General features: G+C 38.0%; 2 protein-coding genes across 3 annotated transcripts in view; one reads left to right on the forward strand and one right to left on the reverse strand.

The window, feature by feature from the left end:
- PTGR1 (prostaglandin reductase 1) overlaps positions 1–2,501 on the reverse strand; it is a 22,745-nt gene extending 20,244 nt beyond the window's left edge. For both annotated transcript variants that reach the window (XM_074813756.1, XM_074813753.1), the window contains exon 1: positions 2,395–2,501. The gene's annotated coding sequence lies outside the window, so the exon portion shown is untranslated. The remainder of the gene's footprint in view (positions 1–2,394) is intronic.
- Positions 2,502–3,443: 942 nt separating this feature from the next.
- Positions 3,444–24,260, forward strand: SMC2 (structural maintenance of chromosomes 2). The gene is made up of 24 exons (XM_074813243.1): positions 3,444–3,658; positions 4,555–4,704; positions 5,404–5,526; positions 6,484–6,522; positions 6,690–6,800; positions 6,979–7,023; positions 7,511–7,744; positions 8,430–8,579; positions 9,256–9,489; positions 10,322–10,481; positions 12,453–12,570; positions 13,338–13,476; positions 14,298–14,417; positions 14,739–14,943; positions 15,523–15,658; positions 16,669–16,793; positions 17,632–17,825; positions 18,119–18,262; positions 18,554–18,748; positions 19,277–19,477; positions 20,291–20,407; positions 21,748–21,905; positions 22,751–22,898; positions 23,756–24,260. The coding sequence occupies exons 1-24, from the start codon at positions 3,491–3,493 to the stop codon at positions 23,915–23,917; spliced, it is 3,576 nt and encodes a 1,191-aa protein (XP_074669344.1). The 5' UTR covers positions 3,444–3,490; the 3' UTR covers positions 23,918–24,260.
- Positions 24,261–24,352: the final 92 nt, after the last annotated feature.

Here is a 24,352-nt window from a genome sequence, read left to right on the forward strand (position 1 = left end):
ACCAGCTCATCTGATGGAATGACACAGTGACAGGGTAAGAGATGATGAATGTAGTTTGCAAGACAGTCTTTTCCAACTTTTCCATGAAAAGTTGTGGGATTTTTCCCCCCCAAACCATGACAGCGTCAGATATTGGAACAGGTTGCCTGAAGAGACTGTAGAATCTCCATCTTTCAAACTTTATACAACTTCACACGGCTGTGAGCAGTCTGATTTGTCTGGCCTAACTTTGCCATTGTGTACAGACTACACAACCTCCCAAAATCCCTACCAGCCTAAATTATTCTGAGACTACATAATGGCACCTAGCACTCTTAAATCAGAATTAGCTCTTAGTAACAGAACTAGTGTTTATTTCATATGAGCATGAACACCTAAGAATTAAATCAGTATTAGGAGCAAGCAAAGTTATAATTTCATAATTATTTACTACTGTTGTTCTTACTATTTAGCACAGGTTTCTACAAGATACAGGAAGTAAAAATCAACAGCACTATAGCATGATTTGCAAAAAAACCACCAAAATCCAAAAAACGATCCTTACAATATTTGTTTACCCAAAAGGCTTAGTGTTAAATTTACCCCATGAAATATAAAGAAACAGGTGATGCTTTACCAAAATAGAGCACCATCTTTTATGTATCTGCTGTGACCATGCTTTTGGTCCTTAGAGATTCCAGTGAGCACACTAGTGCATCCCAAAAAAATCACCTCTTTCTGATTATATCATTAATTTTGTGCTGTATTATTATGCATTCACTAAAATCAAACCCTTTTCCAAGTCTTAAAACACTAATTTCACAAACCAGTGAAGCTATATTATATGTTTACTATTGTAGAATATCTGCCTGTGACCTCAAAGCTACTACAAGTATATATATGTACATATTACATATATACATAGTAAAGGTATACATACACAAATACTATACATTTGGTATAATGTGCATTATGGTATAATAATACTAAAAATTCTCATAGATAAGCAGCTGCTGAAAGTATCTTTTCCTTCCTCAAATCACATGCTATATTCATTCCAACATGCTAATTGCATGTTAAGTAGCTGCAACATTTTTTTTGTATTCCTTAAAATTGAACACTATCATTACAATAGCACATTTTACCATAACACCAAATGAAGCACTCCTCTTTGAGGGCCTTTGAGGTCAAAGCTATTATATAGCCACTTAAGAAAGGGTGAAATTATCCCTTTCCCTCATGTCATATGCAAATAGAGAACATACATGGTTATCTTTATAGTGGAAAACCTCTCACATCAGTAGTTCTTCTTTATTTCCATTTTCTTATTTCAGGCTGTAGTCAGCCTGGACAGAAAAGGAGTAGCCGGAGCAGGTACAGCACTGGCTACTCAGCCGACAGCTCCATCAGCCACACACTGACAATCATTTCGGCCCTTTGAAAAGCAACCAGGTGCCACCTGCAGCATAGTCCAAGCAGCGACTTCTCACAGAAACTAATCAGGAAGTCGCATTCAAGGAAGAAACATGCAAGCACGTTGCTACAGATTGCAGATTTTTTCCCAATCAAAAATGAATCAAAACTCATTCTGAAAGATTTTCAATTCACCAAATAAAAAGTGGCATTTAATGATGGCCATATAGTCATATGGTGTCAGTCTGATTCTTCCCCATACTTAAAAATTATTTTTCTCAGTATGGTGTCCAGATGTTAGCAAATGAAGAGCTGATAGGACATCATTCAATGCTTCCTGGCTGCAGGACCTCCAGCAGCAGTGCTGTCACAGTAATGCCTTAAACAGATCAAGCTGCATCCAGTGTAATTCCTGACACGAGCAGACACACAAAAAAATTTTCCCTATAATGTAGACCTGCAGTCTGCTTTATTTCAAATTATTAAAATAACCTCAGACTATAAACTAGGTCGTTCAGTGCAGTAAGTTTTAGAGCAGCTCCACAGATCTCAGTGGTAACAGTATGTTCAGCTGACAGCACAATACAGAAATCGTCCTGCAAAATTTTGGTCTATTTTTACAGCATAACTACGGCAGTTTCAGGAAAGAGTTAGCGCAGTCAGCTGACTTTGTTTTCCACTCCGACCAATGCTGCACTGGACAACTACTGTTCTTCCAATGACAGGCGCTCGCAAATTTTGAATAGGTTCTCTTTATCCTGCTTGAACGGAAACACCTCTGTCAATCACAGGAAGACAGTTAAACAGGCATGGATAGGGTTTTTTTTGGGGGGGGAGGGGGGGGGGAGTGTTGAAGTACAGAACTACACTTTCTTAATTTTAACGTAATTTAAGGGCGGTACGAAGACACTTCCCGCCGCAGCCGGGAGTTAACACCCAAGGTCATCAGTCCCGCCACACAATCCCACATTAACGCCCGAGTGCCTTCTCACCCCCACGCACCTCTCCTCGCTCAGGGACGGCGGTCACACAGCTACAGCTCCCTGCCCTCGGGCAGCAAGAGCGGCCCTTTCCCCCGCGGTCCCGCCCCGGCCCGGCCACCGCCCCCCCGAGCCTCTCAGAGCCGGAGGGGGCCTTTCTCGTCAGCGCCCGCCAGCCGCGTTCGCCTGACCGCCCTGGGTGCGCGCCGTCCACCCTGGCCGAGAGGCTGCGTGAGGGAGGTGCCCTCTCCTCCTCTGAAGGGGAACGAGGAGCGGCCCAAGCGCCTCCCGTCTCCCGCCAGGAAGGGAGGAGCTGGGCCGCCAGAGGCAGGCAGCGCGGCGGACAGCCCGAGCAGGCGCCTCCCCTAACGGCCGCCGGCTCTCGGCGCCAAAATTCAATCGTGGCGGGCGGTGGGGCGCGGCGCCGGTGGTGAGGTACCGGGGCGCGGGAAGGGGGTCTGCCCGCGGCCGGTGCGCGGGTGCCCGGCTGATTCCGGCGTCAGAGCAGCCAGCGAGGGCTTGCTCGGCGGGGATAAGCGGCGGGGCGAGGACGAGTCGCGGCGCCGTCGGCGGGGACGTGGGGTCAGGCGCCATGGCGGCTGCGGTAGGGGTCTGGGATGGGCCTGTGCTCACGGCGCTTCAGGACCGAGTTCGTCATTTTTCTGGGCTTCAGCCCTCCGGTGCGGTGGGGCTGAGCAGGCTGGAAAGGGAGACTCCCCTTCTGCCGGATTCTGAAAGATTTCGGGCCTTTTCGTTTCCCTCGTTGGCTGACGGAGTAGAGGGCAGCTTTGTGAGAATTTAGTGTTATGCCGTAGTCTTCGGGCAAATGTCGTGATGAGCGCTGTGTAAAGTCACGTCGCTTAGAAACGTTGAAGCATAGGTTATGCTCGGGTCTGCGTGGAATTTTCCGTTTATAAATGCATAATCTTTTTGTTGTGAAAGGCACGTGTTCTTTCTATTTTCTTATACATTTAGCTGTTTGTTTGGTATGCAGTATGATTCGTTTGATGCTTATTGTTTCTTCTTTTTCTTTGAAAAATGTACGATTATAATCCAGATACCTTTCTTCATACTCTTGGGAGGAATACTTTGCCTGGTCCCTTCGGAATACAGAGAGGATGTACATCAAGTCAATTGTTGTTGAAGGATTTAAATCCTATGCTCAGAGGACGGAAATTTGTGACTTGGACCCATATTTCAATGCCATTACTGGTTTGAATGGTAGTGGCAAGTCCAATATCTTGGATGCAATCTGCTTCCTGTTGGGAATCACCAATCTGTCACAGGTAAAGAGAGAGGGGGCATTTAAGAAAGGTGTTCTGTCAGCAACGTTTCATATTACTCTCTTAAGTAATCTCTGATGGAAGACCTGAAGTGGTGCTTCTATAAAAAAAAAAGTTTTATTTATTTGGATTTTTCATTACATAAAAGTGTGTCTCTGTCATTCTTATATTATGATGGAATTGCAGTTTCATCAGTATGCTATGGTAGCTTATAATACTGCACTAAACATACCCACTGGAAAGGTCTCCAGACGAAGATCTATTGCAGCTAAAGGCACTAACTTTTTTATTTGCAATAAACTTTTTCACTTCTGGATTGGGTCTTAAAATTTGCCCAACTGGTTCATCAGAAAAAAAATAAAAAGCTGGTTTTCATGCAATCCCTGCTATTTAAAATATGATATATCTGCTTTACCCTTACTAAAAAAAATTGTGTGCTCTGGCATCAGTTTGAATCTCTGTCTTCATGTGATTTTTTTTTTTTTTTTTTTTTTTTTTTTTGTATCCCACTTCCCCCGGTTGTAGACAAATCCAGCAGACTTCCAAGGAACACTGATTCATTTCTCTGTGAGCTGCATTATGAATAATAAATGCTTTTTAAGTAAATGTACTGATGACTTAGCTAGTGATCTGGCTTTTTTTAAAAACCATATATTTAGTTTTTGTCAGGAATCTCATGCAGAAACAATTAGCTGGCTTGCTAAACTAGACTGGCACATTCTGCATGTGGTTTTATGGTGCTAGCACCTTGCAGGTCTCATATGTCAGTCTGTTACATGAACTCTTAAATCTATAGCTAGATCTGCATTTTCTTCATTCATTTCACCAATCTACAGTAGTGCACCGAAGCTGTATAATGAATTTATTTCAAAATGTATTTATCTGTTCTATGGATTTAGGTGCGAGCTTCCAACTTTCAAGAACTGGTTTATAAAAATGGACAAGCTGGAATTAAGAAAGCATCTGTGTCTATTACCTTTGATAATACTGACAAGAAACTAAGTCCACTGGGTTTTGAAGCTAATGATGAGCTCATCATCAGTAGGCAGGTGAGGTTTTTAATATCTGTATTGCTTAGTAGCCTATATACATTTTTACCATGCTCAAGAGAGTACTTTTCAAGAAAAAAAAAAGGTAATTTTTAAAGTCCCTGCATTTTTGCAATTGAAGCAATGCTTCTAAGTGTGGTTAGTGACACAAACTGTGGAAGTCGATCCAGGGTACTAGATTTAAAAAACTGGAATTACTTGGGAAATTAGTCTAATATTGTTAAATGTATTGTATCGATAATGTTTTCTATGGATTTGCACAGAAACATAATAATAATAGTAATGAAATAATGTTTCTAAAGCAAGTTACAATTTTGTATTTTATGGCTTTTTCTTCTGCTTTCATGTTTTCCTCTTAATATTTGAACTATGTGTTAAATTTGGTCTCCAAGAACAAAGAAACCTTTATCTTTCTGATGAAGAAGTCTCCCAAGTTTTTTTTTCTAAAAAAAGGGAAAAAGTGGAAATTTGTGGGGTTTGGAAATTTTCCTGTCACTCTTGCCCTCAATGACTGATCTTTCTTACAATTTAAATGTCTCTTCAGTCCAACAAGATCTGTTTAGATGTTCTGTATAGTATGCATATATGTGTGTATGCAAAGATATAATATATGGGTTTTGCTCAGATATTTTATTCTTTATTAGAGTTTATTACAGTTTATATTCTTAAAATGTCAGGTTTCTTTCATTTCTTTTCCAGATTATCATTGGAGGTAAAAATAAGTATCTCATCAATGGTGTGAATGCTACCGCCACTCGTGTGGACGATCTTTTCTGTTCTGTTGGACTCAATGTCAATAACCCTCACTTCCTCATTATGCAGGTATTGTGTGCATCTTTACAAAATCCAAAATGAACAGAAGTTGCACTAAATTTGAGGCAGGATAGATAGTGGAAGAACACTTAATTTTCTAATTGGAGAAAAGCAACTTCTAAAAAAGTAAAAATCAATTAAGTAAAAAGTAAAGAAATAGTTAAGATTTCCAGTACAGCATAGTTTGACCCTTAAACATGTATCTTATTGCACAAGACCTCATGTAGCCTGTATGTAGCAAGCTTTTTCTAAAACATTCCAATTTTATTTTCCATGTCTCTTTAACAGATAAGTCTTGCTTTTATTATTGTGCTAAAAGATAGATTTTCTTTCCTATTGTGTGTGTTCCATGTTAGACAGTATTTTGAATGAAGTTGATATGCCTGCCTTCCTAAGTCACAATTAACAAAGAGCTGACCAATTGAAAAGACCCTTACAAACATCAACACAGGGACTAGACAAATCCCTGAAATACTTGCAAGGAACAATAAAACAGAGCAGGATTTACTGTTTCAAATGGAACTGTCCCAACTTGTGGAGAAGGTAGTGGGGAAAGGCAGTTTTGTACCTATCCTTCCTCCTAGTTACATATGAGCTAAATCTCCCAAAAGCCAGTTTATGATTAAGAGCTTATTCAGGATCAGTAACTTGGTAAGACTCTAGAACAAAATATGTGTGTTAGTCCTTTAAGGTTGAATCAGGAATGTGGAGGATGAGCCTAAAATAAGATACAAGGGCCATTTCAAGCTGCCTGAAGAAATGACATGTTTGAACTTTCAAGAGCAAAACAACTGAGTAAGCTAGATTATCCTTGTAGCAAAAAAACCCAGCTGTTTGAACTTACAATATAATGTATAAAAATGAGTGGGGTTTTTTGGGTTTGGGGTCTTGGTTTTGATTTCTTTTTTTTTTTTTACTATTGCATGGTACACAAACACCATTCTTGTTTTATCTTTCTGTCATCAGGGACGAATTACCAAAGTTCTAAATATGAAGCCAACAGAGGTAAGAAAGTTGTGGGAGTTTTTTGTCTGAAGTTTTACTGATTTTGAATAACAAGAATCAATATTGGGGTGGGGGGAATAAAAAAAAAAAAAGTGTCAGAGGTAGATGAGGTGGTAGTTTCTTCTAACATAAGAAACATCAATTTTTGTCGCATTGCTTTATTTTAGATTTTGGCTATGATTGAAGAAGCAGCTGGTACTAGAATGTATGAATGCAAGAAACTAAATGTCCAGAAAACCATACAGAAGAAGGAGATCAAACTGAAACAGATTCAAACGGTACTATGTGTTAGAAAGTATATTTTCTTTTATATTTATTAAAGATAACTGAATATCTAGTGTAGTGTGGTTTTTAACTTGCAGAATATTTCATTTCTGCACTGGGAACTAGGTATTCATGCTTATACATATAAGAGTTTTAAAAATCTGAATATAAATGTTCTGTTTTGTGTTTCAGGTCTTAGATGAGGAGATCACTCCAACTTTACAGAAACTGAAAGAGGTACGGAAAAATTAAAAGAGTGATAGGGCCCTTAAAGTACTGAAAAATTACTTTCAGCTACCCTGAACCAGTATGTGGTGGCTAAAACAATAGCTTGTTTTCAAGCTTTGTAGAATCTGTTAAGAGAGAGAAATTTTATCTTCTGTTGAAATACAGAAAATGTGACAGTCAGGACTTCCAGGAAATCCTAGAGGTGAATATAGGGAAAAGGAAGAAAACAAGAGAACTAGATAAAAGTAGAAGATAAAAACATATCTCAGTCCTTAGAAAATTTGTGTCAAGTGATATTTCTCTGTACAATCAGTTGTAGAAGTATTGTTATCTTTGATTTTCCTAAGCAGACCTGAAATGTATTACTTAATATGACAAATCCTTCCTCTTATCTACAAATAATAATGTTGTTAGAAGTGCTTAAAAGATAACAGTCCTACTTAATATTACTTTTCCATCAAATTTAAAGGGTTTTTTTTAATTGGTGTCTTTTCAGGAAAGATCATCCTATCTAGAATACCACAAAGTAGTTCAACAAGTAGAACGTTTAGACCGCATCCATACAGCTTATCAGTTTGTTCTGGCTGAAGAGACAAAGGCATCTGCTGCTAATGTATTAAAGGAGTTGCAGGCTAGTGTAGAGAACCTTCAGGAATCAGTGGCTGAAAATGAAAAGGTGATGACACAACTTAATGAAGAAGTAGCGGAGATGGAAAAGAAAAGGCAAAAGGTAAGTGAGAACAGAGTTGTGCTTGTCTGAATATCTGAATACAAGGAGTTACTTGAGAAGGGGATTGTTTTTGCAGATAATATATCCTTGAATTTTTATCTTCTGGTGGGTTGTTTAGATTATACACTGCTCATTGTCATTCTTAGCCGTTGTCTAAAAGACATCCATTTCAAGTTTTCATTTGTCTGAAATACTTTACTTCCAATTGCTGTAAATGAATAATAACTGAAGAATGGAAGCTCTTTGCCCTCATGTTTCCACTCTGTGCATTCAATGGTAAATTTTGCTGAATTTTTTTTTCTCCCTTTTTGTTGATGTCTCAAAAGAAATACACTTCAAGTAGGAAACTCTTGTTCAACAAAACTCAGTACTGACCTCAGTTTTCATGGCAGTAAATTTGGTTAGATACAGGATGGCTCAGGGGGTCTTTGGATGCCTACATGCAGCTGTTGTACAGGGACAGTGTCCAATGATATAGGATGATGTAGGTCTTAAGTAGTGGCTTCAAGTTAGTTTGGATTTCAGAGGGAAGAGATGTGCTGACCTGTTTGCACTGGAGTCTAACTGCCTGCTTGATCAGATATTTATCTCTTCTACATATAGCTGTGAACAGAAGATGAAGTAATTACAAGTACTCTTATCAGTTTCTTAGGCTAAATTAAATTTCCTCTATTTCTGATTGTAGGAAGTTGGTGGTATGCTCCCTTCACTGGAAGAAGCTCTTTCAGAAAGTCAAAGAGCTAATACTAGAGCACAAAGTACCCTTGATCTCAGGAAGCAAAACTTAAAAAGTGAAGAGATTAAGTACAAAAGTCTGGTAGAAAGTATGCAGAAGGTAAGACCTTTGTATATAATTTTCTTTAAACACGAAATCAATGCAGATTGAGGGGGACAGCTGTTCGTTCTTACCTATTGCGATAAGAAAAAATCCTGTGATTGGCAAGAATTACATCAAGAAAGCAGAAGCAAATGGTAAGGGTATTGTTTTATTTATGTGCCATCGGTAGTAGGTTCCCATTAGAACAAATGTGATGCATATACAAAGAAAGTGCAACTCCTTATGGTTACCAACCTTCTATTAAGCTCAGGAGAGATCCCTATAGCTTCAAAATTATTATGCTCTCTGGACATGTGGTATTCTTAAAATTAAAGAAGAAATTTCTACATTGTGAGTTTATGACAGTTGATTTTTTATTTTTTTTTTTTTTTAATGCAAGAGGAGCACTGAAGAAGACTTTAGTTTTTAGATACTGGGGAGAAAGAGCTGTTTCTCCTAGCTCTTGGGCAGTTGTCATCTCTTCCTGTATTTAATCCTTCTCTAGGTCTTCAGTGCACTCGTGGGCCAAGTACAGACTTCAAAACATGCAAAGACAAATTGTAAGATCACAAAATCTGACAAAGGGTCAGTTGATGAAACTACTCATAACTCCTCATCTAAACAACATGAATTTAAAGTTAATGGGACTCAGGTTCTCTCTAACTTTTTTTTTTTGTTCTTTGTTTTGCTGAAGGAGTCTAAATCACTAATGTCAAAGGAGAAAGGACTAAAGAAGACAGAGGAAGAACTAAATGCTTTACAGGAAGCAAGTAGAAAAGATGCAGGTGCTTTAGCTGTGGCACAACAGCATTTTAATGCTGTGTCTGCTGGCTTATCAAGCAATGACGATGGGGAAGAAGCTACTCTTGCTGGCCAAATGATGACCTGCAAAAATGAAATCAGCAAAGCAGAAACAGAGGCTAAACAGGTAAGAATAAAAGCTCTGCCTGTCTCAGACCAGCCTTCCTGCTGCTTTTGAAAATTGTCAGTGAAAAGATTCGCAGAATATCTGTGCGAGATATTTTAGAAGTTGGCATATGCATTAAGGTGACTTTTTTTGATTAAACAGGTCATTAAAAAAATATCCTTGCATAGATACAGATAAGGAAAAGCTATAACATTGCTGTGAGGAAGTATAGAAAGTGGCGTTTGAGACATAAGGGAGAACTTGCAGTACTCAAATGACTGATGGCATTGAATAGAAGGAAATTAAGACTGGTGTCAATGATAAGCATTCATACTGCAGGGATTTCTACAGTAAAACTTAATGGAATCAAAATAAAGATCCCTGAGACTGTGAATGGAGAGTTCAGAAGAAACTGTTTTTTTCTCAATTAAATTGCGTACGTGACTGAAACAAATGCCACTTTTGTCTTAAGACAAGGAAACCTCTGCTGGGATTGTTCTCACAGTGGAATTTAAATTTGCAAAGTTGGAAGTGCACCTTGCTTGTCTCACTTAAGGAAAAACTTGGGGAGAATAACAAGGACAGCCGCGTCCCACATTATTTTACCTTGTTTCTTCTCAGACTCTATTCATGTGCTAATATGAGTTATTTTATCCAAATACGTGATTTATGTTTTTATTTCCAAATCACCTGGGCCCTTACTTTCAAAAGCCAAGGCTGCTTTTTGGCATTTCTGCTACCAGTGGAAAATCTTACAAATTGTACAAGCACCTTGTTAGTGCAAGTGTTCTAAATGCACCTACAAGATTCTGTTTGAATATCTTCTGGTTCTGTATTTTCTTACTCTTTACAGGCTCAAATGAAGTTGAAGTATGCACAAAAGGAATTAAAGACAAAAGAAGCTGAAGTTAAAAAGAGGGATGGAGGCTATGAGAGAGACCAAGAAGCACTTAGAGCTGTCAGAAAAACAAAAGCAAATCTAGAGAACGAAATGAAGAAGCTGAACTATGAAGGTCTGTACAGACTTCTGGTGTATAATTTTGGGGGAATCTGAAAAGGAATATAGAAGTATGGTGGGTTGACCTTGGCTGTACACCACTCTGTCACTCCCCTCAGCTGGACAGGGAAGAGAAAATAGTATGAAAGGCTCACGGGTTGAGATAAGGCCAGGGAGATCACTCACCAATTACTGTCATGGGCAAAATCACCTCCATGTGGGGAAATGAATTTAATTTATTACCAATCAAATCAGAGTAGGATAATGAGAAATAGGAACAAACCTCTAAAACACCTTCCACCCACCCCTCCCTTCTTCCCAGGCTCAACTTAATTCCTGATTTTCTTTATGCCTTCCCTCTGCCAGCGGTGCAGGGGAACAGGGAATGGGGCTTGTAGTCAGTTCATCTCAGCTTATCTCTGCTGCTTCTTTCTTCTCACACTGTTCCCCTGCTCCAGCATGGGGTCCCACTCATGGGAGACCTTCCCACAGGCTGCAGTTCTTCATGAACTGCCCCAGCGTGGGTCCCTTCCCCGGGGTGCAGTCCCTCAGGAACAGACTGCTCCAGCGTGGGTCCCCCACGGGGTCACAAGTCCTGCCAGCAAACCCGCTCCAGCGTGGGCTCCTCTCTCCATGGGGTCACAGGTCCTGCCAGGAGCCTGCTCCAGCACGGGCTTCCTGTGGGGTCACAGCCTCCTTCGGGCACATCCCCCTGCTCCGGGGTGGACTCCTCCCCGGGCTGCAGGTGGAGATCTGCTCCACCATGGACCTCCACGGGTGCAGGGCACAGCTGCTGCACCACGGGCTGTGGGGGAATCTCTGCTCTGGCTCCTGGAGCACCTCCTCCCCCTCCTTCTGCACTGACCTTGGTGTCTGCAGAGTTGTTCTCACATACTCATGCTCCTCTTTTCCGGCTGCTGCACAGAGATTTTTACCTTTTCTTAAATATGTGATCACAGAGGTGATCAACCAGTGTTGCTGATGGGCTCAGCCTTGGCCAGCGGTGGGTCCTTCTTGGAGCCAGCTGGCATTGGCTCTGTTGGACACAGAAGCAAAGAAAACTCTCTCATTAACTTTCTCATTCCCATTGGTAGGCAATGTCCAGCCACTTGGGAAGTAGGGCCTCGGTGTATGTAGCAGCTGTTCTGGAAGACAAATGCCTTTAGTAATGAATGTTCCCTCCTCTCCTCCTTTATCTTGGCTTTTATGGCAGACCATGCCTTCATGTGGTATGTAATACAGCTTGGCTCAGCTGTTCTGGCTATGTCCGCTTCCAGCCTCTTGCCCACCGCCAGCCTGCTGGCCTTTGGATGGGGAGTTTGAGAGACAGCCTTGATGCTCTGGGAGCACTGCTCAGCCAAAACACTGGTGTGGTATCAGCACTTTTCTACTAGAAATACAAAGCACAGCATTATGAGGGCTGCTGTGGGAAAAGTGAACTCCATCCTAGCCAGACCCAATACAAGATGGAACTGTAAAAACAAGTATGCTGGTTTCATGCATGAAGAACTTTCTCTGGTCAAAGCTCTGAAAGCACTTGGTTTCCACAGAAAATAGTTTTAAATAATTTGATTTTATAAACTTTAGGCCAAATATTTTGAAGTTTGGTGGAAAATTTAAATTCCATCGACAATTTAGATGGAAAAAATGACGAACCTCCTTATTCCTTCGTGGTTTTCCCTACCTAAAACACTTCTTAAAGTTTGTTTCTCATTCCAGGTAACATTTGTTGCAGAAGCTACTCAAAACTAAATTGATATTCCAGAATGACATTCAGAGGAACCATATTAGACTTTAAACTCTTTACATGTTTGGTATGGTGATGGTGTTAGTTTGTCTAAACTAGAAATTTACCAAGAATTTTAGAAAGTCTCTCCATTAAGTATTCTCTACATATATGTACATAAACAATGTACTATACCAGTTTTTAAACTAATAGATTTCTGTGCTCTGAATGTTTGTCTGCTGCTTGTGTTCAACTCTTAAGAAGAGAAAGAAAAAGCCCTTTTAGCAAAAGAAGTGGCATTGACTCGTGACATCAGCCAGCTGAGAGAATTATATGAAGGCTTAGTGGCAAAGTTTCCTCATCTACAGTTTGAATACAAGTAAGATCTTGGTGTGATCCTAAAAAACATTTCGAAGTGCTTTTTAGGGCATTTTATATGCGACTTATGGGATTTACAGGATAATTCCATCAGTTGCTTAGCTGTTGATTTCTTTTTGGTGCCAGTGAAGGGGGAATGTTAACTGACATGTTAGCTGAATTAATGGGCAGCAGGGCAAGTGATACAGTCATTCTTAAATGACAGCCCTATCAAAATCATGAGAATGTAAAAGTTTTGTATGATGGTATTTGCAAGCCATTACTCAACTACAGTAGCTAAAACCATAGAATCGAAAGGTCTAAACTGCAAAAATATGTAGTCATTACTTTTCAGAGTACTGCCTAAGGACTGTGAGTAGACTAGGTCTGTGGAGGTCAACACTGTATCTGTCTCCAGTACTCAAATACATGTATCCCCAGATTTACTTGCTTGTATAATTATCAGTCTGAGCACACTCTTATATCTGTGCTAATAATAGAACCCATAGTAAAAATAAATTGAAAATTGCATAAACAAATTATATGAAAATCAGGAAGGACATTCTTCTAGTGACTTTGGAACTGACTCTTTATTGTGAAGTCTCTTGCCCTGAAGTATTTAATTTAACCATTTTCTGTGATTTCCGCCCCCCCCCCCCCCCCCCCGCCCCCCCAATAGAATTTAGAATTTCTTATACCAGTATAATAAGCAGTATGAGTTTTTTAAATGTTCAATATATGTGGGAGAGAAACAGACATGTGATTATCATAATTTAAACTTATTTTAAGGCGTTTTGGAAAAACATGGAATCCAAACTCTGTGAAAGGCCCTGTTGTGTCTCTTATCACTGTGAAGGATCTATCCAAAGCAAAAGCCCTAGAAGTGACGGCTGGAGGGAAACTCTATAACATTATTGTGGACACAGAGGTATGTTTATGTCCTGGGTTCAGCTGGGCTAGAGTTAATTCTCTTCCTAGTAGCTGGTACAGTGCTGTGGTTTTGGATTTAGTGTGAGAATAATGTGATAACACACTGATGCTTTAGTTGTTGCTAAGTAGCGCTGATCCAAAGTTGAAGATTTTTCAGTTTCCCATGCTCTGCCAGCAAGTAGGTCCACAGGAAGCTGTGAGGGAGCATGGCCAGGACAGCTGACCCGAACTAGCCAAAGGGCTATTCCATACCACAGAACATCATGCTCAGCATATAAACTGGGGGGAGTTGGCTGAGGACTGGGATTGCTGCTCAGGCATCAGTCAGTGGGTGGTAAGAAATTGCATTGTGCATCACTTGTCTTTTCTTGGGGTTTATTTCTCTCTTTTTGTTCTTTTTTTTTGTGGTATTACCATTGGTATTCTCATATTTAAGTATTACTGTTATTATGTTTTACTTCAGTTATTAAACTTTTATGTCAACCTGCGAGGTTTACTTTTCCAATTCTCCCCATCCCACTGGGAGGGGGGAAGAGTGAGTGAGTGAGGTGCTTAGTTGCTGGCTGGGATTAAACCATGACAATTATTACTTTAATACAGAAATCTTAATGTTGAGATGAGGTTGTGTGATCTAGGGCTAGTGAGCATGTGCATTGATGAATGCTTAAGAGGTAGTTTGGACCCATGTACATGTTTAAATTGGGTCAAGAGAGTCATGCTTAATTACTGGAAACTATATTCCTCTTGCAATGCCCTATTGTCTTACTTTACAAAATCAGATATGTATTCAGGTATGCTTTGTAACTCTTCTCATTTGAGGTTACCGCCAAAAAGCTTTTAGAAGAGGGTGAACTAAAGCGTCGATACACCATCATTCCACTAAACAAAATTTCAGCCAGGTGTGTTGGACAAAAAGTAATCAAGTTGGCCCAAACCTTGGTATGTAAATAAATATGCTGTTTACACTATTGCTTGTGTACCTCTTCCATTTTGTTTCTTTGCTAAAAACATGGGCTTCTTAAATGTTATATTAATAAAAATTTCTATAGGGTTTGAGGGTATCTTGATTTCAATTTTTTCCTTTGTAACCTTTCAGCTATGCAATGTTTAAATGGATATTAATTATTCCACTTTTAACTGAAATTGTTTTTTAAATGTAATGATTTTTTTAGAAAGTGTTTTTATCAAGAGAAGAGAGAAATTAAATTTTTAAATTCTTATAACTTAAGGCATACTAATTGCATTTCATTTGATTTCTAGGTTGGTCATGATAACTTGTATTTAGGCCTTTCTCTGGTTGGATATGAATCTGAACTGCAGAAAGCAATGGAGTATATCTTTGGGACAACATTGATCTGTGATAACATGGATAATGCTAAGAAAGTGGCCTTTGACAAAAGGATAATGATGAGAAGTGTTACATTTGATGGAGATGTGTTTGATCCTCAAGGCACTCTGCATGGAGGCAATTGCTGGTTTTGTTCATATAATAATACTGTGTGTCTGTTGATTTGTTCACTGCTCTGCATGTTTTTTATAAAAATCACCAGTAACCTTTTTGTTTAGACTCATACTGGGGATAATATCTGTTTGAGCAGAGATTTGTCACTCTTGAACTGAAATAAGATTGATTAGACTAAGAAAAAATATATGGCAAACTATTTGCCTGAAGTAGTTTAGATTTTAAATACTTAAATCTTCCTTGGCTATATAATCCTCTTGGAAGGAGAAATGCTTTGCATTCAGGCACTCTTTGAAGAAACTCATAATTAATTGGAGATAATTTCACAAATTATGACAAGTAAGTTGATTTCACAAGAAACGCATGTGCAGTATTCAAAGTCTGCAGAACTAAATTCTGTAGCAGAGGATGTAGTTTTCTCCGTTGAGAACTGCTGTAACTTTAGCCTAGCTGCCTTTCTGTTTTGAAACTGAAATTAATCATACCTGCATCATTATTAACATTAGGGATTTGCTCTTTGCTAGTGGCGAATCCATGTGTCTAATTCCAATTAGCTTGACTTTGCTTTTTTTCACTGAACAGGTGCCTCCTCACAGACTGTACCAATATTGTGTAAAGTTCAAGAAATGAAAAATATTGACATAGAAGTCAAAACAAAGGAATCTGAACTTGAAACTGTAGAGAATGAGCTGGCAAGCTTGAAGAATGTTGCTGAAAAGTAAGGTTTGCCCAATAAAATGTCTATCGTTTCTCTTATGTGACTGAGTAAATGTAATATAAAGAAGTATTTTTGGAGGTCGTAGGGCCTGTTGAGAAAGTAAGATGCAGAAAATTGTTCCTTTCCTCCCTCTCGCCCCCCAGTTTAATTTGTAATACAGCACTCAACAAGCAAGTTTAGTTTTTAGATAACACATGCAAGAAAAATTTGTTTGGGGTAATACAGGGAAAAAATGGCATACAATGATGACTACTTGAAATCAGTTGAAGTTTTCCAAAGTTTCATGAAGTCCACTGAAGGATGGGTCTGTTCCAGCCATATTTTGTAACACCCATACAGAATTTCAGTTTGTAAGAGCTCCTATTTTTCTTCCAAGAAAATATAAAGATACTAAAGGGGAATATCTGAGTGATACTGCTGTGAGGATCTATGTTCTATGTTTGATTTTCAGCTCTTCAGTTACTGAAGATCTTTTTAGAAGATGGAATATAAAAATATGTTTAGTCAGTTCTGTAAAAATCCTATAAGGAGATAGTGTTGTGTAATATGCTATGTACTGGCTGAATTTATTTTTCAAATTGTTTTGAGTTGCAACAGACTTCTAGAAATATAACCAAAAGGAAGAAATGAGTTTTGCTTTTAGATACTTTTTCTTTAATGCTTTTTTTTCTCTGTCATGCTGCTGCTTGGAAAAACATGAGCTCTGAATTGTTGCCAAATCCCATGTGTTGCATTTGTTTCCTTTTAATATATCTTATCAGGGCTACCTAGCCAGGAGTTACATATATGATAACTTACATATCTACAGGTTTCACAATGACTATTAAAGAAATTTTATGGGACTTCCATGCAGTTAAGCTTATTTCTCCTACAGTCATTATTCTATCCCACATTAGAATGGGAATATAGGTATTTATCTACTTATTTCTATATGTAAGTATTTCAACTTTGAAACTGAAGTGCTGGGTACTCTTCATTATAGCAGTGTATATCATTACTGTCTTCAAAAGGTACTGGCAACTGAAACAGCAGTGGGAGATGAAATCTGAGGAAGCAGACCTGTTGCAAATGAAGCTTCATCAAAGTGCTTATCACAAACAAGAGGAAGAGCTGCTTGCCCTGAAGAAAACCATTGGTGACAAATGTGTTCTTAATCTTTTAACTGAAAACTAATTGTGAGAATGGGATAGATATTTGGCTGTTTGAGTAGCAGAATCTTTGCTTAAGAAAAAACTATTTTTTGCTTTGAAAATACTAGCTTTATATTTTAGAATATGTTACAATTACAGAATCACAATAGACTTGCATAGAGGTGATTCACATGAGGTTGATCATTCTCTTGTAGTAAAGGTTATATTCTTAAGTGGTTTATGTACTTTATAATAAAAGGAAATATGGCTTTGCAGGGAAGTTTTAAAGTTTTTAATCCCATATTTGAGTAATCTTTGTTTTTTCCAAGCCATCTGTTTCTGGAGATATTTAAAGTTAGCAATATAAATAGCTTGTGTAACAAGAAAGCATTGGAAAGAATTACTGTTTGTATAGACAAGGAAAGATGTCAAAGGAAGCAAATGCAGCAGTTAAGTAAAACATCTAAAGAAAAAGGATGGACAGAAGTGATACGTATGTAGAAACAGTATTCTAGGATGAGGTGATGCCTTATTAGGTAGCCATCTGATTAATTACTTCTTGATCATGTGATTTGGCATATACTTACACCTGTCAAAAAAAGAAAACAGGCATATTGTCATTAATTTTTATGACTGGTTGCCTATTTGATGCCCTACCAATAACTGATAACAACAGCACACTGTCTTTGAGTAATCATTGAAATAGCTGACTTCATTAACTAGCAAATGTACAACCACTTTTTTCTGTTAGAGGCAAAGACAGATTTATTTCAGTTGGAGTTCAGGATGTGAATTTAAAGATAAGAACAATGCCCAATCTCATTACTGTACTTCTTGATTCAGTGGAGTGTGAAGAGACATTACAGAAAACTGAAGACACCCAAAAGAAAGCAGAAGAGAAATACAAGGTATTAGAGAATAAAATGAAAAATGCAGAAGCAGAACGTGAAGCAGAACTAAAAAATGCCCAGCAAAAACTAGATGATGCCAGGAAAAAAGCAGATGCTTCAAACAAAAAAATGAAAAAAAAGCAGCAGGTAAAACTTAACCTTTGTTGACAATTTTTCAATGTCAAAAGTGGTTGCAGTAATTGGAAAGTTTGATTGTCCTGAAGTTTTAATACTGTCAGTTTTGGAACTTAATATATTACTCTGTAGTCACTGACATAAATTGCTGATTTTTTTTTTTTTTTCTTTTTTTTGGGGTGAGATTGCCCCTTTGCTGAAAAACGGGTACTGTTAATCCTCTACAGCATTTTCCTATGTCAAACTGAAACTTAATTCTTTCCATTTAAGTATAACTGTAATAACTTTTGAAAACATCTCTCTAGGAAGTTGAAGCTTTAGTTCTGGAACTTCAAGAGCTAAAAGAAGAACAGGCTTCTCGTGAACAACTAATGGAGGCTACACACAAAGCAATCCAATTCTACCAGAGTGAAGTTGATGCGATGCAAGCTGAGGTGACTAAGACAAAGGTAAAAGTGAATACTGTGTTTCATTATCTGTTTTGATGTTACTGAAGTTATGATCCCCTAAAACTCAAATTATAATGTGTATTTTGTTGCTTGGATTTTCTTGCCAGCACTCAATTATCTTTAGCCTAGGTAGTTGTTTTTTGGCTTCATTACCACATGTGAATTTTTTCTCCTTCTTTGTTCATTCCATTCTTCCTTCCTTGTTCTTTCCTCCTTCCATTCTCTTCTAGTGACTGTCTAACACTAGCCTTTAGAAGAAGCTAATAAATGGCTGTTTGATTTGCTTTTCAGGAATCTGTAGAGAAATCACAGAAGGAACTGGCCAAGCAAAAGGAAGTAATTTTGTTACATGATAAAGCAATTAAAGCCAAAGCTGAAGAGATAGTAAAATACAAAGAACAAAATAATGAATTACAGCTTAAGCTTAAAGAATTAGAACACAACATTAGCAAACATCAACAAGAGAGTGCTGATGCTGCTACCAAGGTATTTCAGAACTGTGCTTTTCCTTGCATCTTGTGACTAAGAGTGGTTATTTCCCTTGCCACATGCAAAGGAAATAGTATTTTTTCTTAATAAGCACTGTCCTATTTGCAGCCTCAGGAGGAGGGGGTAGAAACTATAAATTGTAACAGAGCTTATCAGTATGGACTAATAGAGTAGATCACAGTGAGAAGGTGATCAATGAGAACATTCTGAATGTATGGACAAATTAGGTAACTAATTAAAGAAGCTAATCCCAAGATTTAGTGACAGTGACTTAGTCCAGATACAGAAAAACTTGTTCCAAGTAGACATGATGGGTATATGTGGAAGCTTCCTTAAAATCTTGGTTCGTCTACAGTCTTGGAAATCACATGAAGCATTGTAAAGTTACACACCTGTGCTGCATCAGGATAGAAGAGTTAATGTTGTAGAGTAATTCTAGGAATTTGATACTTTTTAAAAATTATTTTTAATTTGCACTGAGAAGGGGAGGAAAAAAAAAGCCTCAATATACCTTCTTGTTTACAGGTGGCCAAAATGCTGAAAGAGTATAAGTGGATAGCTTCAGAGAAACCACTTTTTGGTCAGCCAAACACAGCCTATGACTTCAAAACTAACAATCCTAAAGAATTATATCAGAACCTGCAGACACTGCAGGAACAAAAACGGGTGTTGGAAAGGAGCGTGAACATCAGAGCTATGAATATGCTTTCTGATACAGAGGAGAAGGTAAACATTCCGTGCTTTAACTGATAAAGATTGGGCAGGGTGGGTATATGGTATTATGTATAACATAGCTTTATATTTGCATATGCTCTATTTCTGAACACACCAAAAATAAAATTAAGTCTTCATGAGATAGCAGGAAATGTTTTGTTAGATCTTTTATACTAATTTTACATTTTTGCATTACTCCCTTGTGCACTAGTTTTCTAGGATATGCATAATCTTGATTTTGGACGGTAAAAAGAATAGTTTCATTCCTCCCTACCCCAGTCCATCCAAAGTTGGCAGCAGGAGTATTAGCAAGCTTTGTGGTATCCATTACACTATCTGAGAATTACATACTTTATTGAAGGTTTCAGATCAAAAAACTGTCCATCTTCAAATACGATAGCTTGAAGGTGTTCCAGGGTTGTCTCTGTATCTTGAGGCTATTCCAGGATTGTCTCAAAACTGTTCACTGACTGACACTTTAACTTCCTCTGGTACTGTTTCATGATCGAATTGGCCTGTTCTTCCTATCAGCCTCCAGAAGCATCCTTTCTTATATGGAGAAGCAAATGAAACATGATTAACTTGAAAAGGATGTGCAACTTTCAGAGTAATGTTGGTCTTCCCCTTTGCCGATTGTTGAAAATTCTAATGCTTGAATTTCCAAATAATATCCTAAAGCATAAAAACCTTATACAGCTAAACGAATGCTTTGGATTTCAATCTTGTGGTTAATGGCTACTTCATAGTTACAAAAATTATGAACAGTGAAACTGCAAGATTAGCACAAAGTTCATTGAAATTGATCTTTTTTTCTTGTTGCACCAGTACAACGACTTAATGAAGAAAAAAAGAATTGTAGAGAATGACAAGTTAAAAATTCTTGCAGCTATTGAAGACCTTGACCAGAGGAAAATTAAAGCTTTACATATGGCTTGGAAAAAGGTATGACACTTGAAATCTAAGCTTTGCATTTTAGCAGAGGATCAGATTTATCTTAGATTACTGTTTTGCTTATTGCCATGAAAAAAAAAGGTATCTCTCTTCAGAACTAATCTCCCTTGCCTAGTATTTAAATTACAAAACAACCACTTCATTTCTCCTGTTTGATCTCACTTTTGAGAATAAAACATGAATTCTCTGAAAACTATAAAGATACAGTTAAACCTGCAAAACTACTTTACCATTCCCTTTTACTGCTCACAAAAATTTAAGGAAGGTTAAGCTACTGGCATGCTGAAACCATTGTCTCTCATATGGAAGTTGGACAAAACAGTGATACAGTCTATTTTTCTTTTTGTTTGTTTAAATCAATATTTCAAGAGAGTTAAAATCTTCTGGTTCGGTGTAGCCCCAAACAATGTGGGGCTGTGGACCTGGGCTGCTGTTCCTGTCACTGATAGGATAGGTAATACTGGAATTAGAGCAACAGCTGATTTTGTTTGTTACTGAAGCACTCTGCCTGCCACTAACTAGTTCTCTCATATCATGAACTATAACAAAAGTATAAAGTTTTCCCTTTTTATGTGGAAACCTCTTGACACATTCTTTTCTGCTGTACCAGGAGAACTTGTACTTTTTGGCCTTTGAGAAGGCCAGAAGATTAAATTGCCCACAAATGAAGTACTGGTTTTAATTACTACTGCCTGTACTCAGGATATGACTGACAAAATGGTACCTTTTAATTGCAAAATCTTGTTTGGCAAAAATTAGTGAATTGTATTTAAAAGCATCATGAGTGGTGGAATAAGTGTGTTCTCAGATACATTCCTTTACCTAGGAAATTTTAATCTACATTTACAAAGTTGCATCCCATCCAATACCTGAACATTGCTTAAATAATCCTGGGAAGAAAAGGAGTGGGGAGGATGCCAGTGTGTGCCTCTTACAAGGTGCTTATAGTTTTAATAGTCTTTTAATTGGGAGAATTCACAATTTACTGGTTAATAAATCTGAGATAGGGCATAACATTTCCCTGGCTGATGGCATAAAGAAGCCTGCCAGTATTTCTTTCATCTGATCCTTCTAAAATGCTTAGTATAAGGTGTCCTATACACAAATACATATATCTCCCTTGGTGTTGCTTCTCTTTTCAGTACAAAGAAAAGATTCCATATGCTGGTATTTTCTCACCATCCTATGTGCTAATCTTCAAGGCATAAGAACTCATTAGGTTAAATTGGGCAAAATGACTAGAGCATAGTGCAGTTTACCACTAAGTTTTTCGCTCTTTGTGCTCTTGATTAAAAGCAGATACATAACATCTTTTATGGTCTGACTTCTAGGTGAATGAAGACTTTGGTTCGATTTTTTCAACACTTCTACCAGGAGCTAAAGCTGTGCTAGCACCCTCTAAAAATGATATCTTGGATGGTCTGGAGTTCAGGGTTGCCTTAGGAAACAGCTGGAAGGAAAACTTAACAGAACTTAGTGGAGGACAAAGGTTGGTGAACTTCGTGGGTTTTTTGTTTGTTTTCTATTGCAGTTGTGTATGTATATGTCAAGCTTATTATAGTTCAAAAAAGCAAAAAATTGTTTCCCTAGAAAAAAATTAATCTTTTCCGTAGAAGTCCCTTTTTTTTAAAGGGACTTCTTCCAACCTGACATAATATTGAAAGCATTATTAATTCAGTTAATCTCAAAGAGGAATCTGACTTAGAACAATGCATGACTTGGTATATAATAACAAACAAGATTTTACTCCATGGAGAAATGACAAATTGAGTGGTGAGAAAACTGCAGTTAACTCTAGGTGGTACTGAGGTACTGCTGAATTAAAGGCTTCAGCCTTTCAGTTGTCTGTATAGACTTTTGAGATTACAAGTTCTTCCCTGGTGTCGAAGTAATGTCATGGTGACAATTTTCTTCTCCAGTGATTACAGCAACTGTGTAGGGTCTGTACTTCTTTGCAACTTCTAAAGAAAAATCTAACAAATTGAAAAATAGAAACAGAATTTAGGAAGAGGTGAGACAGTGATATGGAACTTTCTGAAGGACAGAATGCTTCAAGAACTGTACATTGAAAAACAGCACTGCAAATCTCAGAATTGAAAATAGGTAAAGCAACAACATGATTTTAAATGTCTGATAAAAAAGTAATATTTGCCATTTCTGGCAGAAGGCTTTGAACTTGAAAGTTGTGGCAGAAGCTGTCATTCTGTCTCTTCAGAACTCATAGCATAAATCTGCTTTTCAGAGAGCGTTTTGTTATTACCAAACAATTGTTTTCATAAGGCAAAGCCTCTCAAACAGGAGGGTAGAACATAACTTTCTTGTTCTCTATATTAGATCATTGGTGGCCTTGTCCTTGATCTTAGCCATACTTCTCTTCAAACCTGCCCCAATTTATATCTTGGATGAAGTGGATGCGGCCCTTGATCTCTCTCATACTGAGAATATTGGGCAGATGCTTAATACTCATTTCAGACAGTCCCAGGTATGTTTTTGATACTATTGTGATCATCTATTTATACACTTCATTATTTTCAGAGGCAGTCTGCCACTGAGGAGTCTCAGCTGTTCAAGTATTTTATTCCAGAAATGTGTTTTGTATTTCTAAGTTGTTTCAACTGGAAGTTACACTGATGATGCGGCAACTGTGAAATTTCTAAGCATTACATTTTAATGTAAACTGTTGCTGCAGTGGCTAAAACACAGGTAGTAATAGGGAAGAGTATCTGTGATATGATCAATTTCAGGCATGACCCACATCTTGAATTTTGTTTTTTGCTAGTTCTTTAACCTGAGCTTTAAGAATATTTTGGTTTTGACCCTGTTGAAATAAGCCAGGCACTAGTGGAAACAATCTCTGTATCACTGTGGTGTGTGCATGAAAAAATCTGTAGAACTTAAGAAACTTAATACTGTGAGGTAAAAGGCAGTGCCTGTCTCCATTTGGTGGTAGGACATGACTTCCAAATTATGAGAGGAGTGGAACATTTGTTACCAGTATTGTAAAATAATTTGAGCACTATCTTTAGACTATGAAAGATCCTGCATTCTTACAAAATTCACGGCAACACTTTTTCTAGGGATTGATGTACCATGAACAGGTATTCTGTATTGTGGCTGTATCATTAGCACCAGAAAATGTCTGGCCTGTGGGTGTACGTTAACCTGCTTAGCACTTTCTGTTGGGCTTCAGTTATGTTTAGAGTATTTTGTGAACAATTACCACCAAGGTATTAGTCAAATAAAGTAGAAGGAATCTTCTTTTTAGAAGCCTTTTCCAATGTTGTGTAAAGTCTTTATTTGGATGGCAGCATTTACTTCAAGCTTTCTGCTTTGTTTTAGTTTATTGTGGTGTCCTTGAAGGATGGGATGTTTACCAATGCAAACGTCCTCTATAGAACCATGTTTGTGGATGGTGTATCCACTGTTACAAGATACCAACAGCTTCAATGCAGAAAAAATGGTCTCAGGGAAGCTGAGGAAGCCCAGAAATCACATAAGTGACAAGAGAGGACCTGCAGAACCAGGAAACTTCTCCACTGGCTCTTCATGTGCAGTACCAGCTTCTTAAGTGTCCTGTCCCCAGTCTGTAGCTAGGCCATGAAGAAGCTCCCTTAATTAACTTTGTTTAAAAATATTTTTGATCTTGAAATACTCTTTTATGTCTTTGCTTTTAGTTCACATCCGCACCTTGTTAAAAATTGAAATTTGCCTGTACTATTATCTATTAGGTTGTGTTCATGGCTGGAATAGTGTGGAAATGTTAAGTTTTAAATATTTAAATAAATTTTTAATCTTATGGCCTCATCTTCCATATGTATGTGTACATAATACATGGATGGAATATAACTATATGTGTGTATATTTTTTTGTCGATATGTAATAGATACACACATCCCCTAACACTGCCTGGATGCAAGACCAAGCTGTTGGCTCAAA

The sequence above is a fragment of the Strix aluco genome, chromosome Z (genome assembly GCF_031877795.1).
Source record: "Strix aluco isolate bStrAlu1 chromosome Z, bStrAlu1.hap1, whole genome shotgun sequence".
Classification (NCBI taxonomy): domain Eukaryota; kingdom Metazoa; phylum Chordata; class Aves; order Strigiformes; family Strigidae; genus Strix; species Strix aluco.